Here is a 20,223-nt window from a genome sequence, read left to right as displayed (position 1 = left end):
TTTTCAAAATATCATCTATTTTGATGTCAGATACTACTAAGGCCTCAAAGAACTTCAGTTATTATAGGATTTCTAATTTACTAATTTATCCATAGTCTCTGATACACACAACATGACAATATATATTTATATATATATATATTTCCTTTCATATCATATCACTCCATTCAGCTAAAGTATGGCGGGGGGTAAATAAAAAAGCAAGAGAGTTTGACAAAAAGATTCACATGTATTTATTGTTTACGAAGTGTGGACCTTTACATTTCCTTTGAAAGTGATGAATGTCTTAATATCACGCTTATATAAAATAATGAACCATGTATATCAGTGCTTGAAAATATTCACAAAAGTTCATTGTTTTGAGGGGGGAGGGGGGGTAATAAAGCAAATAAACATCCCGATTTAAATGAGATACTACAGGGGGTAAATTGAGTCCAAACAACTGCCCTACGAGTCCATCACAGATTCATCTGTTCTACAGATTCACATGAAAAAGCTGAGCTCTGGCATGAGCTGAAATGTGTACGCGTCTCCTCTTGATGATGTCAACTAAGTTCACTTGCATGAGCTAGACATGGATGTATGCAGGGAAGAAACACTGATCACAAATGTGAGTGAGGATGCAACTGATGTTTAAACATACCATGAAGAAAAATGTTCAGAATCTGCTCACAGAGGATGAGCAGGTTTTTACACAATAGTCTCTTCAAAACAGTTTTTCATTAAAATGTTTCTTCATAATTATAGTTGTCATTGATTTCACTAGCAATACAACAAAATATATATATATATTTTGTATTTTTTTGTCTTGACAAGAGTTCAATATACACTGGAGAAAAAATAAGGCCTGGGGGCTTGATTGCTAGTGGTTAATATTTTTTCTGTCACAGGGCCTTAAGAAACTCAAGACCTCTTCCAAATCCAATAGTGTCTTCAGGATCATTTCAGCAGTCAAACATTCCATTTTGTATATAATACAAAACAGGTTTAGACAGAAATCAGATTGTATGTGTAATTATGATCATGGGTATTATATGTACAAATTTAGAAACTGTTTTTCTTTTCTTTTTTTTGGAATGGTTGTTTTTTTTTTGTGTATATTTTTAAATATCTTTTTAATTATTTCCAGCAACAGTAGAACATATAAATACATTATTGGGCTGTTTTTTTATTCCTCAATTTATATACAGTCCTGGTGAATCAAACAATGTCACACTACCCACCCCATAGTCATTAATGTCCTTCACGGTTGAAGATGCAGATGAAATTTTCAAAGGTGGATACCTGGACGTGTCGAGAGAATTCTCAACACCTCTTACTACATTGCCAGAAGTACAGTGCTGAGTATTTAAATACGTCTAAAGGCTTGTGACTAGCTGCATTTGTCCTTCCCGAACATCCCCCTCCGGGATGCATCCCTCTTTGCTTATGGGAATAATATAGCCGTCACCCACTTTATTTATCTGGTAATAGGCTTGCAGCTGAAGGCCCGCTCCCAAGTTCGGCATGCTCTTATAGTAAACATCATCGTTTTCACTCCTCTTCGACGGAGAAAGCTCTTCCTCTATATCCGGGCTGCACTCACGATAAGGCGAGTCCCTCAAATTAGGCATACTAGTGTACAAAGAGTCTCTGTTGGGGGACTGCAGGTTGTCCTCCGTTTCTGGAGTCAGCGGAGAGATAGAGTAGCTCTCCATGCACTCCAGCTTGCCCTTGTCCTGTGGGTGGTACAGGAGCGAGTGCGTCCGTTGCGGAATAAGCGGAGCTTCCAGCTCCCTCTGGTGCAGTTCCAGCCGTGGGTTGGCAGTGTGCACCAAAGATGAGGCGTCGGCAACGATGGCATCATCTTCGCTGCTGCTGCCCCCAACGGCCACTTTGGTTGAAGAAATTCGCTCCGTGTTGTGGTTCTTGTTGCAGGCCCTGAGATTGTTGTGCACCAGCTCCGAGATGATCATTTTCTCGAAAGCCGCATCGTCTATGCTAAGTCCACAATCCACAACTTGCACACTGTCCCCGTAGTCCCCATTGCGCAGTGAATAGCTATTGTTAAAGTTACCATTTAGCGGTAGAGTATCCATTGCACCTGCTTCCCTCTTGTTGCTCAGTGAGTGTCCTGCAATGAGAGAGCATGTTGCGAGGATTTATATTAGTTTAAATCATCATCACCCTTCACAATGCTAATGCTAATGCTAAAGCTAGTGTTAATGCTGTTCAGGAGTCACAAGGCCTCTAATTTAGGATAATTTAGTCATTTTAGGAGACTCCTTAGTAACAAGTAAACAAATTAAAAATAAGTTCCTTTAATTTGATTTTTCATGTCTGCTACTGGAAAAGAGCAAGTTGCTCAGAGTGGAATCGATGAGATATGCCCGAATGAAATCATCATTGATCATTTTAACTTCTAACAGTTATGTTCAATGTCCCGAACAACATTAACACTTCTTGTAAAAAAAAATCGTTTAGGTTATAAATGAATAATTGTAAATAATTGTTTTAGAAATAGTCAACAAATGTGCAGACTTGCAAGCTACCAAGACACCAATACTGTTAGAACACTTTGGTCTTGAAGGTGAGAATGAGGGGAAGATGCCAGAACATGTACAAAAGGAAAGAAAATCATGGTCAACACGGACAGCCTCTCACTACAGGGCGAACAAGCACCACCCAACATCACCACACACAGGCAGGTGGAAACACTCAATTAGCACAACTCACATCATGTCAGCCTGCTCAGGGTATCTGGCCTAAGTGTAGCTGATGTACAAAGGAAAATAAACAAAAACAAAAACAAAAACAAAAACGTTTTATTGGGACAAGATGGAAAATTACATAAGTGAGATTAAAAAAAGAGATAAAACACAAAACTTAGCAACTTAGTTGGAGCAAGGGTTCAACAAACGAATTATCTGTTTAGTGATTCCAATGTGAATGTCCTTCTAGACTTTCTCAATGACTGTCACTGTTCTCGGCTGGTAACAGTTTAACTGTAGGCCCACAGGGCTGGAGTGACACATGTACCCCCAGTTGATAGGGCAACCTTATGAAAACAGAGCCATGGGGTCGCATGAGGCAAAGTCAGGCGTTTCTGTGAGCGCAGGCTTTCGAAAAAGGCAGCCAGTGCTTATGCAAGAAATACACATTGCAATTGTCAGATTAAAGAGGTGTGTCTGGCTTGATTCGACACACATTTCATAGTGTGGAATGTGAAAGTATTTCTCTGAAAGGGTTTGGACACCGGAGAGAAGGGATAGGGGCAATATGTCTTTGGAGGGACAACAACTATGTTGCAGGCACATATGTGGGACATTACAGAGCTTTGGAAAATAAGGAGGTGAGTGAGTAAGGGTAAAGAAGGACAGGGTAAAAAGAAAGAAAAATGATTGATGCCAGGAGTTATATAACAATCCACCTATACCTTGTTGTAAAAGAATTTCCATCCAGACAGATAACGTCTGGAGAGAGGGGGGCGGATAAGAGTGCAGCTCAATTGAACAGTGAGAATGTCGGCTACTACTAGACACTGTCTGTCCCTTTTAAACTCAACAGCGGTCCACAGACCTAAGCTGCTATTCAATCATGACATTTACACACTAAATGCCAGCACAGCTGAGTAACATTTAGCATCTGAATAGTTTAATTAAGGTGCATCATTATACATTTTGGCATGCGTTTGTATGCAATACAAGATCCAGTAGGTTCCAGGAGTTAGAAAACACTTTGACAAAAATGTAAGACACTGCAGTGTCAGACATATTCAAGAATTACTGAGTCAGGAAACTGAAAATGGACATCAATGAAGGGTAACTTCGAATTTGAATTTGTATTTGGTGAACCACTTGCCAACCGTATGAGAATGTCAATGATACAGAGTGAACCAGTGGCCATGCCAGATTTTTGTGTGTTTGTTCTTTTTTAAAACCATGCTGAAAAAAATTTACATTTGATAGGCAAAGTTAAGTTTTACTCCCATACTTGTCTCTCTGTAGGTCACTAGAAGGAGGCAGTGGGAGAGAGCAAACAACAGAAATGAAAACATTTTTACACACTCTTAAAACACTCTCATTCACATGACAGTAGGTTAAACACATGGGGCCCTAATTTCATCAACTGGCAACGAGCAAAGCAACGAGCAACGAGTAAAGTCTGCCTGCACATGAACCAAAGCTAATTTAATAACTTGGCAAAATGATTTTGCTAATTTAATACCATGAGCAAGATGGCGTGTCCAGACGTGGGTGGGTCAGTGCAATGCTCCCACACGCCACACGATAGATCTAGTTCATTCGCCACGGATCTTTAGTTCATACACGGGATCAAGGATCTTCCTCATGGTATGAAAATAGCTAAATTATTTTGCCAAGTTATTACATTAGCTTTGGTTCACTTTGCTCACTGCTCATTACTTTGCTTGTTGCATGTCAATGAAATTAGGGCCCTTGAACTTCAGATTCTGCTTTGAGAAACATAGCATCATGGGACACATGTTTTACAGTCAGTATGCTGAATCTTTGGTGAGTAACTAAGTCTATACATCTGTGCAAAATAGGATGAAAATATTAATTAATTAATGATTTCACACCCAACACATTTAGGTACAGCAAGATAGGTATTGTTATATACCATTTACCATAGTATTACATAGCATTTATGCTCTGCTATACTAGGATGAAAAAAACTAGCCAAGGGTGAAAAAACTAGCAATCTTACACCAAATGTCAGCTTATATCAAACGTATAAACTGAAAACAAAAAAGTTGACTATCATAATTTAATACCTTATATTATCTTCAATTTATTCAAAAGCAGATATGCAAACAAAAATGCAGAATGAAAAGTGACACTACATCCACAGCACTAAATCCAGTTTGTAGCAGCACATGATCGTGTAACAGCACAGATGTTTGAGTGTGAGTGTTAAAGCAACAGAAGCACACCTGGAGAGTTAAAGACGGGGGCCGCAGTAGAGTTACACACGATCGTTTCAGCCAGGAGAGTGTTATAGGGGTTATTAGTGCCTTGCGGTCGAAGAAGAGGGTTAGTTAGAAGGTAATTGCCAGTCATTCCTAGAGCAGAGAGAGAAGAGAAGACAGAGAAGATGTATTATATGATTTCTAGTGCTACGCACGTTACCATACTGCACGTCCTCTCTGTCCGTACTACACTCTCTTTAGTAAACCTGTCAATAAATCAAAGGAGTTTCCACAGATTTAAATTTCATGCATGAGAAGTAAACCAAGGAACAACCTAACAATCAAAAGTCATTTTTGCTCTATATGAGTGCTAGTATGCATACTATGAATACTGTATGCGTACTGCCCAGACTTGTGTAGCATCTCCAGATCTATGTAGCACCTCAGTTTGCAAGCCTCTGCGGATATTCTGTCCCGAGCCTGTTCAATAATCTTGTACATAACCATCATCTTGACTTTACAGCTGAGCACCAGAGATGCACAGTAACGCTCAACTCTCCATTCTTGAGTGAGCGCATTGATCTGGACTCAACCTCTGAAGCTCTGAAGACTCTTGGAATGAGTTAGTCAGGCCTCTGAGCCAGAATGAAGGAGTATTTATTTTCTGTTATACCTTTTCCTTGTACAAAGTCTCCCGATGAAATGAACAAACTGCCACCTCCCTCAACCACCTCCCCACCCCTAATGAAAAAGTAAATTACCTCGTTAACACAGATGAAAGTCATAAAAGCACTAAAGTATCATAATCTTGTGATATTGAGGCAAATATTAATGATCCAAATATCAAAATGTTCTGTTCAATTTAACCTCAGATAATTAGGTGTGGCATGGATCTGTAGCTATTCACCAATTGTTTATGACAATCAAATCTTCTTTAGTTCTTGGCACATTCTTTGAAATTTCCTCCTTACAATCTATTGATGAGGACCACCCACTGAATTATTCATGTTGCCTCTGAATTTGTTTAGAGTTGGGCTTCATAGCGATGCCTCTGTATCTGACACCGACCCAGTACTAAACACAGTAATGTGGAAATGAGGTTGGGGTAGGGCGCAACCATTTGAAGGGAATGTAAAAATGCAAATGTGAGAGAAGGAAATTCTATTGCCATATTTCAACTTAAATTTCCTTTCCCCATAAAAGACATTTGACATCTCTAGGAGACTTTATAACAGTAACCTATTTTGAAGATTTAAAGGTACAATCTGATAAAGGAAAAAATAGCTGCACTACATAACTGCACCAAGTTTCACTACATTTGAACTGAAAAGTGGGTTATATCCATTAGACTGGAGACACAAAACGTTCAGCTAATCAGACGCCACATACCCAAAATATAGCAGTCCGTTCAAGAATGTCACTGTCGGTATTCCATCTCTGTTAAGTTCAGCGGAAAGCTGGCATTTGAGTCGTGTATATATTTTTAAAAACCCACCTCACCTCACCGCATCGAGTCATCTTCCCCCGAATGCACTGAAAGCCATTTGAGAGCGAGCTAAAACAGTGGGCCCGGCGAACCTGCTCTTCCCTCTCAGGGTCATCCAGAGTTGAACATCATCTTCTCATCACCATATTTGTGCTCAGGCTAAATTATGAATGCTAGCTCTTTCTAGGGCCTAAGTGGATGGGATCCCAGAGTGCCAGCCCCAGACAAGCCAACAACATGTGCACGGGGGTGTGTGCGGGGTGGGGGTGAGGTGGGGCGCGGCCGGCGTTGGGGGCTTGCAAATAGGATTTCCTTGGACTGCAAGAATCTAACATCATGTTGGCGTTAATTAAAACTGTAAATTTAGCTGCAAGTTCTATTATAATTTCGATAGCAATTTTGAGCCTGTTTTTGAGTGAATCCTAAATACAGTTACTGGGCCAAAAGCTTGATTGGATCCCATCCTTCTATTGCATTTTCCTCCCATATCCCTCTGTTGTGTTTTTTTTTCTCTCTCTTTTTTTCATTTTTAATGGACTGAATCTTGAAGTTTGGGTGCTTGAAATGATCAAATAATATTAAGCCCCATTTTGTGTTCGGCATTGCTGCACACAGTGACGGGGCATGAAGGATTTGAAGAGGGATTTGATGTCTGTAATCCTGTTCTGGCTGCGCTGTGACACTGGCCATGTGATGCTTAAGTGGAGGGGCAAGTTTATCAAGCACTGGCAGGTCACTGGAGGAAACACTGAAATATAATGGATCCAGCGTTCAGCACAGCGTCTAGAGCCACTGATGCCTTTTATTATTATTCTCCGAAACACATTGCTGGTTATCTGTACAATAAGGAGCAGGGGAGCCTCTTGTAATGACCTGTCTGACAAACGCTGCATTACGTATCATCGCATGTCAAAGCTTATCGACAGTGATGAACTCATTTGGAACTAATTAGGACTAAGAATGGCTGACAGACTTTTTCACACGCTGTCCAGTGGTGCATGAAGTGCTAAAGAGGCAATTATGCTGGCCATCACACAACATGGATAGGCTAATCATACAACTAGCACATGATTGGTGGCCCACACCCTTACAAACATTTATACACATTGTTGTGTTGTCTTTTGTCTAGTCTGTCTGCTTTGTTTTTCTGTTTTTCTTCAGTGTTCCTCTCGCTTTTGACATCTCCAGGAGGATTTTCTAGATCTAGGAGCTGTGGAGGCTTCCTCTATGACTGACCTTGATTAAGGGTTGATGTGCTGTTGATGTCGCCTGAGATAAAGGAAGATTCAGACTGTTTTCTGACGGTGTCGTTCCACATTCTCCTGATACGACTCTGTTTGATCCATAAAGCAGAGGGGTTGTTTCCAATGAAGAGAAAAACATAGACACAATAAGAATTCCACATACATGAGAACAATTCCCATAGACTCACAGGCCTCTCTTCAACCTGTGACCAATAGTGACGTTTGTCAGTAGCATAGTTTCTCAGTCATTTCTAGTGCTGTCAAACTTATGTAATAATATGTATATTAATAATTAGTTAATACATATTTAATGCGTAAAAAAAAAATGCAATTAACGCAGATGCACACCCTGTTCTACCCACCACCTGGCCAAACTAGTCTCTAGCTCTCTCCAATGTACCTCCCTCCCCAAAAGCCTGTTTCTCTTCTCTGCTCTTCCGCGTCTTCATCTTAATTTCCCCATTTAAAAAAAGTAACTTCACACGTTACGTGCTGTATAACAAATATGCCTTTCAAGCTGACAGTCAATTTTGATGGCCATGATGGCTTTATTGGAAATCTGTAGTTCACAGGAGAGAGTGTTCAAAGTTAAAAAGATGCTATTAAACAATAGTATCTGAATTTAAATATACTTCCTTAGTGTTAACTGTACATTAATTCCACAATTTTACATTTAAATATCCATTATTACAAGCTCCAGTTATAAGAAGAAAAAAAGCGAGTAAACGCGATTAATCACAGCAAATTGTGCGATTAATTCGTAATTTTTTTTAATTGATTGACAGCACTAGTAATACCATGTTTATTATTTCAGATGGCATATTTTAAAACTGATGACAGTGAGCAGAATGGTTGCAAAGATGAAAAAAATAAAGTTAACAGATTGCAAATAGTTTGAAAGCAGATGCATTCCAGTTTGTGCCGTTAAGGACAAATGGCTTAATTAGTTGCATAAGCCATGCAAAGAACACTTCATTTTCTGTCTTTTATGTGAAAGTTTTGTGAAGCTCTCAATTTATTATGCATCTTGAGACCTTCATATGGGAGCCTGGGGTTGTTCTATTCTTCATCTCAGCACAAATACCTGTGCAGACAACTCGATTAGCCTTGGTGTACCCATACACTACCTGAGTACCAGATGAGTAGCGGGCACTTGTCCTTGTGGTTGCTGTCTTGGTTGAGCTGTGGGAGTTTTCAGCCGGTAAACCTCCGCAGCAGTAAGTGTGTCGGAAGCATTTGCTATACTCCTTTCGCACCTGCAAAGTTACAAATTGCCTCTTTTGGTGACTCTTTGTACCATATAAAAACCTTACAAGCTGTCACGACAAGAAACATATTGGTCCATTGCAATCAAACAAAGTTATTTTAATAGTAGCTTGACACAATATGATTTGGTGTTAGCTCTGCTTGATATTACCCATCAAATATTAAAGTACAAGATGGATACTTAGCAGCATTTACTTTGGGGGATGTATTTATTTGATCATAAAATGTCTCCCTTACCTTTTTCTGAAGTAGGCAGTGGAATATGAAGATAAACATTCCCTGGAAGGTGTTGAATATGGTGAAGAGATACGCCATGACCACGGAAGATTCATGGATGAAGAACAGCCCAAATGACCATGTCAGAACCAGGAGGAAAAGAAGTGCAAAACCTCCAAGAACCCATGATCTATAAAAACAAACAAAAGATCAGGAAGATGTTAGTCATTTTTTGTTATATTTTCATTTCAGTTACCATCCAAATGCCTCCCTGTCAGGTCTCATCACTAGGGGTATGCTAAGGAGACGTCAGGAAGAGACATGATGAAGTTCTAAACACCCAGAATTCACTGGTTGAGCATAATCTGAAAGCAGGCCAAGGCCTTTTTATTTGGCATGAAAACTGCAGATGCCAGCCTCAGAGCAACATGTTAATCCAGTTTTAAGCTTCCACAGTTTGGTGAGAAAGGCAACACTTCGTTCTGATAGACCATTGAGGACTGTCAGCAATCATCAGGTGTTTCTAGACATATTTACCCAACTTTCAACATATCTGTCTCCTAAGCAAAACAGCTTTTTGCCAACTAACCCACAGCCGTGACTTAACACTAATCCTTTACTGAACCCCATTGACATGGGGGGGTCTGTGGGTCTCCTCTGGTCTTTCCAAACAAAGTGCCACCCTGGGGAGTTTTATATTGTTAATTTCTCAAATGACAAACTGTTATTCTCACACACACACACAGGATCCCACACACACACACACACACAGGATCACACACACAGCTATGATTTAGGGCTGCATGTTCAAAAAGAAGAGGGAATATGGCATGTATCTTGAGCTGTGATTCTATTAAAAACAGAACACTAGACCATATCTTATGTGGTACGTTGACAATGGGTCTATATCTGGGAACGCTGAGGAACTGAAGAAAAGGTTAGAGGAGAGGCAAGACAAGGGGGTGTGTGAGTCGTGAGTAATGGTGTTCGAAGGAGTCCCCCACACCCCAGCACACATCAGATGAAAGACATCCAACAGAACTGTCCACAGACATGGAGGATGAGGAAATACACACACAAAATGAGGAGCCCCTGCAGGTTCGAGAGACCAACAGGAGGATGGCAAGAGAGGAGGGTCAACTACAGGCTGAAGAAAAAGGACTTTCTCACTAATGCTCTTACTTGATGAACGGTTTATTATCCTCATAGCTAGATAGAGCGATAAGCAGGAGAGAGAGACACAATTAGATATTATAATATAGCACAATCAGCATGCATTCAACTCAGACTTTTGAAACTTTGATTTTGAAACTTGCAGGAATATCACAGTTAAGCGAAGCATAAAAGTTCTTGACAAGCATGTTAACCTTTAACCTTTAACCCAGCAAAATGCTGCTGTGATGCAGTTGTAACGCTTGCACAATAAAGACAAAGAAGCGATATATGATGAAAGCTTACCCTGGCAAATCAGTATTAAAGTAGCCGTCGCATACACGATAATTACTGGTGTGGATGGAGAGACAAACAGGAGAGAGAAGACAAAGAGAGGAGGAACGAGACGCTGCTGGTTAGAGCTGTCGACATGCAACATGCAATGATCAACCCCCCACTCCCCTACACGCACATCCACAAAAAAATATACTGATCCACACATCCACACACACGCACACACGCACAGAGGCACAGTGAATCTTTTGCCCCATCTGTGGTTGACAATGCCCCCGAGGACAAGTGCAGATAACATGAAACACACATCTGTTCAAGCTATTTCATGGACAATTTCATATTTTTCAATGAGCAGACACTGCTTCATCTGGAGCGTATTTTGATATTTTGTAAACAATGCTCGTTCCTGTCATGAAAATAAAACCCACGTCGCTTGACTGATTCATAAACCCTCACAGTGGCTCTGACACTAAAACTAATCTAGGCCAGACGTGGCCCTTATCTGGGCTCGATCCATACCAGGAAGCCCTGAATCTCCTCCAGCTGAAGAGGGGCACTGCTCTTAATGGAAGTGGTTAGATGACGTGCGTAAAAATGGTCGAGCATGACCAACAGCACGGGGGTGAGCCATGGGCCTCTCTGACACAGACGATGGGACAATGACTGGGCCTGTCAGGGGATGACTAATTCCACCAATCCATCATGCCTTTACACAGTATAGGATCGCACCCTTGTCGTGTGCGTGTCAGACATGAATAAGATGAGAAGCTCTATGTATGTGTGCTAGCAAACCTCTACGAAGAGACTCACAAAGACATTGAGGAGAAAAAAATGTATAGCTGCTTGCTATGAAAATCATATCTTTCCATACATTCATTAGTTGAATCTGAATCAAAGGGCAACAAATAATACATTATTAGGTATAGAAGAAGTTAGAATCACAATCATAGTCATTAAAACTTACTATGTTTTAATTAACATGAGCTTTTACAATGTAGATTTAAATGACCCTGAGATCATAGTTCCATGCCATAGTGTCCTATGATATTCCTTTCAATTTTCTAGTTCATTGCTCTCATCAAAGCACTACATCTGCTTTTTTTTTAATGTGATCACTGCGTTGCACAAATAAGGAATTCTTTATAACAATTACTGGTATTTCAAAGTACCCTATGATGCTTCTTGTAATACTTCCTTCAAAAATAGACAAATCTTCCCATTCCCTTTTTTCTTTTTACTGCCTTTCATCTGACGGATATGTAGTATTGTCAGTACTGTATACTGTATACTTATACTGTAGTAGTCAGTAAAAGTAGATTGCAAGAGTTCTTCAAGTGTATGATTCCTAAATTCCTAATCATTCAACATTGCTCTGTAATTGCACGGCATGTAAAGTTAAGGACTTCTATGATATTTTCGTAATATTGAACTTAAATATGACCATGTAACTTTTAGATAGCTGCCTCTGACAAACCATGCATCTGCACACACACACACACACACACACACACACACACACACACACACACACGCACACACACGCGCACTCACACACACACACACACACACACACACACACACACACACACACACTCACACACACTCACACTCACTCACACACACACACACACACACACACACACACACTCACACTCACTCACACACACACACACACTCACACCGACTGAACATACAACTGTTAAGAAAGCACATCAGTGTGTCCCCACAGTGAACTGACCATCCAACAGTATCTCTTGTGAGGCACAATGAAAGACACAATACTGTTTGTCATCAATTCTACGCAGCAAAGCACCCGGCGAAATGGTTAGGTTTTAAACGTGTGCTTAAGTAGTCTTGCCACACTTTGAGAACGAGAACAGATAGCATCATCTATCATCTTTCCTCCTATTTGGAGGAAAAACTACCTCTGGGCCCTTACGGAGGGCAAGAGAACAGGTTCAAAACGCTTCTTTCTTCATGTGAGACATATGGCCAGGCTCTTCAGCTTGCCCTCCCAGCTGCATCTTAACTGCATGTTTGAGTCAGCGCTCTCGAGACACACACAGGGCTTAAAAAAGGATTTCTGTCCAACGCAACAAAGCCTGAAACTGCTCTCTCAAAGGAGAGTTTTTTGCTGGGCCGGCAGCAGGGGGCAGATGACATTTTTGCCCCCTCAGTTTTTTAACCTGGTAAATTTACATAAATTACAAACTTGCTGGTCAAAATGTCTGATAATAATGCTGATACAAAACATCACAAGTATCCTTAAACAGGACGTCCCCAGCTCAGCTTCAGTAGCCTATTCTTTCTTATCAGGAGCCTATCAGGAGTTCCTTAGTTTCATGTCTGTGGTTGCTAAGCAGGTTTGGCAGTGTTGGCAGAGTTTGGCAGTTTTTTATTGCAATAAATGAAATAGATTTAGTGTCAAACACGATGGTGTTGCGAAGTTGCAACAGTTGCAATTGCAACCTACCCTATGGCAGACGCGTATGAGCTGTATTTGACAGAGAGGACGGATGCACGCTGTTTGTCACAAATATTGGCTTTCAGTCTCCAATGATCGTAAATTACTAATTAAAAAGTGTTACTTTAGTAATAGGTTCTCCCCTATTATGTCCGTCCATGCCTGCATCACTGGAACTCAGACCAGTCTAACGCTAGAAAATATTGCCCCCTTGCAAATCTCAAATGCCCCCTCAGTCATTGCACCCTACTGCCGGCCCTGAACATGATGATCATATATTAAAGCTGTAGCCTAGTTGGTACAGGAAGGCTTGGCAAAGTACCCTACCTCTCCAGTTATGGACCTAATTTAGACCCGGTTCTGCCCTATTATGCCTTCATGAGGTATCTCAGCCCAATCTCACACTAGACACTGTTGGCCTCCTTGCTAATCTCAAATGCCCCCTCGCTCTTTGCACCTTGCAGCCAGCCCTGTTTTTTTGCCCTGTTCTTTTGCCTCCAATTCATCTCTGGGATCAATTGGAATCGCCTTGGGCCAAATACTGAAGACTTCCATGTATGTTGTTGGGGTGGGGAAAATGGGAGAGAAATAAAGCACAGAGATAAAATAGTTTTTGCAGTATAAAAAAAACATTGCAGTCAAAATCTCTATCTGCTCAGAGAACTAAATGTCTGACGTTATTGAGAAACAAGCAAACCAGCAACAAACCAGCAAGCATACAGACAAAGAAGACACTTACTTTATATTTTCCAGCCTGCTGGAGTCAGGTTTCAGTGAAGTTGTGTGCTTGACCATTTTATACATAGTTATGACCAGGAAGATGAGGTTTAGCTGTGATAACAAATAAAGAGAAATGATGTCTTTGTTAATACATTAAAGGAAAGAGTACAATTGGAGTAAGATGTTAATTAGCCTGCAATAAAAAAGAGCTTGATGCATTGCTTAATTTAATGTGTATTTAGCCTGTTGCAGGACTCTGTCTAGCAGTCTGGCGCCAAGTTAGTGTCATTCTATATCAATAAGAGCTGAAAAACGCATTAGAAATCTAATGAAATGCAACAGCTGCTTCTAGGCCATGCCGTGTAGACTAAAAGAAGACAAACAAACCAGTTCTGCTCAAAACAAATTGTTGTTTGCAATGTCACTATACAATTTCTTCAGTTATTATTTGCAACAAGAATAAGTAATTGGACTTCTTGCAAACACAAAGGCGACTTCTACATTGTAATGCGATGAGACAGGCAATGTATTCAGAGTTTTTACACTCTCTTTTCATTTATTAAAAAAAATTATACTTTCCACGAAATACCACTACCACAACAGTAAAGATCAATATTCTCATCTACACTGTTAGCCAGTGTATTTGCAAACACATACTGTGAGACAAGATACAAAGATAAGATACAAAAAAATATCATTCTTATATAGAACAGGCCCCTTTACACTATAGGCCGCAGTCATAGTGTGTGTGTTTTGTTGTGTGAGTATGCGTGTGCGTGTGCGTGTGAGTCTGTGTGTGTGTGTGTGTGTGTGTGTGTGTGTGTGTGTGTGTGTGTGTGTGTGTGTGTCAGTTGAGTGAAGGCTTCAGAATACCTTTCCCAGCAGCCAGCCAGGAGTGATGACAGCGATCCAATGAGACAGTGGACAGGGACAGAGCACTTTGAAGTAACCTTGCCGAAACAGCGCGTGTTCCCACCCACCCAGCACACACACACACACACTCTCTCTCTCTCTCTCTCTCTCTCTCTCTCCGTCTTCCCTGGGGCCCGGTGTTACCTTGCCACTACCGCGCGGGCGGATGGGCGGGCGTTGAGAGAGGTGCTCCTCGTCCAGGCCTCAGCCTCTGTGAATCAGCGCAGCTAACCAAGCGCAGGCCCCCTGCCACCCTGGGACCGGGGAAGAAAGCTTTTGCAGTAGTGTGCACAATGAACTCCCCGTGAACCGGATGAAATATTTACGCTGCAGATGGAGCTGTCCGGATGACAAGAACTGCTCATGACGTGTCATGATCCAGGCCCCTGCGTTAAAACTGCTCAAGCATACTAATGGTTTCCAACCTCTCATTACTTCCATGTTCCTTCTTTCCAGCGAGCTAATACTCCTGCGTCGCCCGAAGGCAGACCAACCTCGGACTGTCTCTGCGCCCAAAGAGCTTCTTGCAGCCTCCGTTCTGTCTGGCTTAGGGACAAGTCATAAAACAGAAAAGAGGCGGAGGCAGGAGGGGAAAAAACCCACTTTGCTTCTCCACTGAAAAGACCCGCGTAAGAGTCCACCCAGGAGTTTGACACAGCAGGGCAGCTTTATTACACAAGCACGCGTTCCTGAGCTTCAGCTTTCTCTTTTTCTTTTTTTTACCCCTATATTTTTATCCACCCACCACCTTCATCAGCAAGGACAAAGCCAATTTGTTAGAAAATCAGGGTCGTGAGTTCAAGGAAACCTTCCGAGTTACACCCTCCCTTGGGGGGGGATCCTACCTTTGTACTTTATCTTTCGTTGTCAAACGTTGCAAACAGAGAAACAGCCTGAGTTAGCTCCCCGAGAACTGCGAATCCTCCTTTCTGTCCGACTGGAAGACTTAACAATAAATCAGACGCACCTGGGGTTGAAGGGCCTACGGCACAGGTGACTAGCACAAAGATGCTGATGGCCATCTCACAAGAAAAAAAAAACAATGAAAGAAAGAGAAGACAGAATGGGAAAAAAAGGGTGGGGGGGAGCTAAAGTAGACCATTCCACTCAACCCGTAATGAGAGAAACTCTGGAAAGAACATAGAATAATAATACATGGCCTGGTTTGACTAGGGGCCGTGGCTGGGGACTGAATGACATTTGTGGTATTATTTTCCACATGGAGCGCATGGGTTGTTGTTCAAAGTGACCTTTGGCATCCATCTCATCATCACAAAAAAGAATAGCAACCAAATAATATTCAGGAAGCGCTTTCTTATTGCAGTGATCTGGACGTTGAGAGACGCCTGGCCGAGGTCACCGGGACTGTTGATGGGCCCATAACGCTGATAATGAACACACTTCTGGACAAGCCCCACTCATCCTTCCCTCCTTTCCTCTCCTCTCCTCTCCTCTCCTCTCCTCTCCTCTCCGCGTGAGGGGGCTCCAGCAGTCACACTGCCACCACAGGGGAAGATTAGAGGACACACCGATAGACAGTGCACTGCTCAAAAGGTTAGCCCAATAACAACCCTGGGCTATTTCATTCTTTATGGAGGGAGTCGGAGTCCCCCAGGCCCTCTTAGGTCCATGCCTCAGTGATCCGCTCGCAGATAATAATGCCACGACCAGTAAATAATTGGTTGGCTGAACAGTACACATGTCAGCATCAGATGGTATGGCCTTCACCCGTATAGACCTTGACCACACACTGATGGATGTATACACTGGCTGTCTCAGTCCCTCAAACCACCTCTTTCACCTATATATACAACATGACATCAAGCACAATCATTCCCTCATTGCGACTTTGAAGCACTGTCAAGATTCTGTCATTTATGACGATTATGATGAGAATCTAAAGAAAGGGTATAAGAGCAAGACACCGTTCTCCATTTACACCCAAGAAAAGATCCCGTCTCATCCATGTCATGGCATGGCGATGGGTATTGCTTTGACCATAAGAATCGACTATATTGCGAGCACCGAGCCATTTTATTTTCCTTGTTTCTCTCTCTTGCTCTCTCTCTCTCTCTCTCTCTCTTTCTCATTGTGACACACACATACACACACGCACACATACTCTCCCTCTCTCGTGCTCTCTCTCACACTCACACACACAGAAAAGTGCATAAATGTAATTCATCTTACCATAATGATGAAGGTAACAGGTCCTATGAAGCTCCAGATGAAATGATTATCCACTCTTAGCCAGCAGCTGTGGAATACAATACACAAGCCTTTATTTAGCATGACTTGCAGAAAGCCATTTACATTGCATGACTTGCAGAAAGCCTTTTACATTGCATGATAAAATAAATGTGTAGCTTCTCACTTGCATGTAGTAGTCATGTGAAAAAGACAGTGGGTACAAGCCGAATAGGACTCGGACTGCGACTTTGTCATTAATTAGAGTGAAAAAACGACACCCATAAAACGCTCGCTGCTGGAAAGCACCTCACAAACAACAGGCCACTACACAGCCCTTAAACACAGGACACACACAGGACAGTTCCACACAGGACACACACAGGGCAGTTCCACACAGGGCAGTTCCACACAGGACACACACAGGGCAGTTCCACACAGGGCAGTTCCACACAGGACAGTTCCACACAGGGCAGTTCCACACAGGGCAGTTGACTCTGGCCTGACTCTGAAACACATATGGGGCTTATCTGGGCCTGGCCTGGTCAAGACTTATTAACTCATTATTTAGCATTACAGATGCTCCTCTTTCTATTAAACTAATAGCTCCAACTTAGCCAACAGAAGAATTATTTAGAGGTAGAAAATAAAGAATTGGTTTGTGGAGACCTCTCCCACGCAGGACTAATATTTCATGAACCAGAATCATGCCCATGGTCTTATGTGTTTACATTCACACTACTAGTTAGATGGGTAATGTTGACATGTGTTCTGCATTAACGAGGGAGTGTAGTGGTGTTGAAATAAACGAAGGGTGATCTTTTTAACTCTTCATCAAGGAGTTAAGTTGTCTGCATGTTTTCCTAGTATAGTGCTCAACTTCCACACTGGTGATCCAGTTTACTCTCGGACGATACCAGAGTTCACAATGCATAATGGTTAGTGCAGTTTCACTCAAAGTAAGTCAATTCTGCTCTATAGGTCTCCTAGCTAATCAATTAAATATGACTACATATGGAATCATTAAAATATTGCCTCATAAAACGTTATCTTCAGATGACTTCCTCCAACAAAAGCAGCTTATTAGCCATATGATTTTATTCAACCGCCAGTCTGCCACCACCACCCACACATGATCTCTGTGTAGCCCACTACGTGACGATGGTCAGTAAGGTCTGTTGAGTCTATGGAAGAAGGACGCTTATATACCATCTATTCATTATCCTGTGGGCCGTAAGGATTTAAACCCAGCAAGACTTGTCTAAGTAGGCTAACTACATCTTAGACACAAAGCATTGTAGACTAGACAATGTCAGACATGCAACAATTACACCAGCAGCCCAGCTTTTACATATTTATTTATTTACACAAATATTACCGTAGGCCTATACCTCGGTGAAATGTCAGGAAGGTATGAATATGAAAAAATAGATACTAGCTATCGAGTATCAATATTGTCATGCTGGCTTTCTGCTACCATGTCTGGTCTGAGGCATATTGTTTTGCACCAGAGGAAGGGACAGGTTCTTTACATAGTCACCGGCTAGGCATCTGTTAGCAGGATTCTCATGCTACAATAATGCTCCAGCTTTGTGCTGCACCACAGCAGGAGTGGTAATGGTAGGGTTTTCATGCACATTAGCAGCAGAAGATGTTTAGTTTCAGCACGCAGGGCCGGACAAAACTATTATGCCTTCAACACCCCAAAAGTCACCGACTGGGCTGGACGCCGGCAACAACTGTGAAGGTACTCGTGATTTGATTTCCAAAGTACTCGCTGTGTACCTAACAAGTTCCGTTCCGAAAAGTTATACGTAAACACGAGGAAAAGATTAGGTTGCAGTATGAGGAGGCTTTGGGTACTTCTGGTTTAATTTAGCCAGGAAAGGCTGCATTAAGTGCACACTGAGGATCTCTCACTTGGAGCACAGCGAGTTTCAAGAGGGCTATTCCCCATAAAGTGGGTCTGAACTCATACTGGGCCTGCATATGAAACACTAGCCTGCTGCAAGGTAATAACATAAACAATATAATCAACACAGATCAGTTACTACTGCTTTGGAGTGCACATTCATGACTAAATATCTGGCAGAGAAATAGCCAAAACACCAAGCAACGCTCCTATGGGTTCACCATGGCAACAGATCATAACACCAAGCAACGTTCCAATGGGTTCACCATGGTAACAGATCCTATTGCTCATGATTTGGATCAGTTGTAACAGTTCTAAAAACAGGGTGAAAAAGTAGCATTTAATACTATCAAAACTATCAGACCTAATGGTGCAGTAAGCAATTCTAATCCAATACACTTTTTGTAGCTGTGTCATTGTTCGCTCCATATCATGGTATTTGTCTGCACAATGTTTGCAAACGGTTTTAACCCTCAAAACACAAGTTTGTTAGCACAGTTGGATTATTTGGATTGATGCGTAATTTGAAATGCTATGCCAGGTAATGTTATCTTCCTTGTTAGTTATGCTACAAATCTAAGATCCTGTCTTCGGTCACTGTAGTTTTGTGAAAACAATCTAAACAACTAACTGTAGTTTTCACTTGTTGTGTCTAGTTGTGTTTTGGATGCTGTGGTTCTGTGGCTGCGTGTCATTTGTTTGTTGACATTTTATATTTCATGTTTGTGTTGCTTCAGCTATGAGTAAGAGACATACACTGCCACGCCATGTCAGGCTGGAAAATCTAGACCAGGCACGTCATTAGACATTTATTAGAATACATTTACTAGACTTTTACTAGAATAGATTTACATGCTTCAACACATTCTTTTCCTCTATTCATCCTCTGTCTGAAACGCTCTGTTAGAGCTCCTGTGTCTTTAAGCCCACACTCCCAATGAGCCCAGTGCACTCTGACTGGTCAGCTAGGCAGGCAATAAGGATTGTGTTACGAGACTGCATCAACTTGTAACAAGGGAAAGGGGCTAACTAGGCGTTTCAGGCAGCTGAGAAAAAGTGCTTTCTGTGGGATAAACTCTCTCTCTCTGGCGTATAACTGTATTACACAATAAAGAAAAGGAAAAAAGATTTGAAAAAAAGATAAGCATAATAGGTCCCCATAATAGGTAGCTTATAAACTATCCAGCAGGGTAACTTTCAAGCCTAATAAAGAACAACCAACATGAGAGCTGTCTGGAAACACTGAACATATTGCCACAATTTTCTATTTTTAGGTAGACATTTTTACTGCATAATTACTTAGCTTACTATTTCAGCTGATAGGGTTGCAGCTTGGTGATGCCCAGTTTAATTAAACTATAGTGTTAACTCTATATTAACTATAGAGTCCCCACTCCTTGTTAAGAGTCCCTACTCCTAGTGTGTTGCACAATCACTGGCAATAATTCAGTAGCCTTCCAG

At 41.5% G+C, this 20,223-nt stretch overlaps 1 protein-coding gene across 25 annotated transcripts in view; it reads right to left on the bottom strand.

The window, feature by feature from the left end:
- Nucleotides 1–209: 209 nt before the first annotated feature.
- The window catches only part of adgrl2a (adhesion G protein-coupled receptor L2a), an 83,248-nt gene continuing 63,234 nt past the window's right edge, over nt 210–20,223 (bottom strand). For 4 of the 25 annotated variants that reach the window (XM_031574693.2, XM_031574690.2, XM_031574709.2 and 1 more), the window contains 7 exons: nt 16,854–16,920; nt 13,771–13,862; nt 9,143–9,311; nt 8,767–8,895; nt 7,632–7,728; nt 4,934–5,062; nt 210–2,113 (listed from right to left, as the gene is read on the bottom strand). In XM_031574693.2, the coding sequence (XP_031430553.1) occupies nt 1,359–2,113; nt 4,934–5,062; nt 7,632–7,728; nt 8,767–8,895; nt 9,143–9,311; nt 13,771–13,862; nt 16,854–16,920 (1,438 nt within the window). In that variant the 3' untranslated portion in view covers nt 210–1,358. Of the gene's footprint in view, nt 2,114–2,715; nt 2,755–3,415; nt 3,453–3,938; nt 3,991–4,933; nt 5,063–5,124; nt 5,176–7,631; nt 7,729–8,766; nt 8,896–9,142; nt 9,312–10,303; nt 10,331–10,579; nt 10,625–13,770; nt 13,863–16,853; nt 16,921–20,223 lie in introns of those variants that run through there. The other 21 variants (XM_031574697.2, XM_031574698.2, XM_031574695.2 and 18 more) reach the window with 13 other exon arrangements.

The sequence above is a fragment of the Clupea harengus genome, chromosome 10 (assembly GCF_900700415.2).
Source record: "Clupea harengus chromosome 10, Ch_v2.0.2, whole genome shotgun sequence".
Classification (NCBI taxonomy): Eukaryota; Metazoa; Chordata; class Actinopteri; order Clupeiformes; family Clupeidae; genus Clupea; species Clupea harengus.
This window is presented reverse-complemented; position numbering and strand designations above follow the sequence as displayed.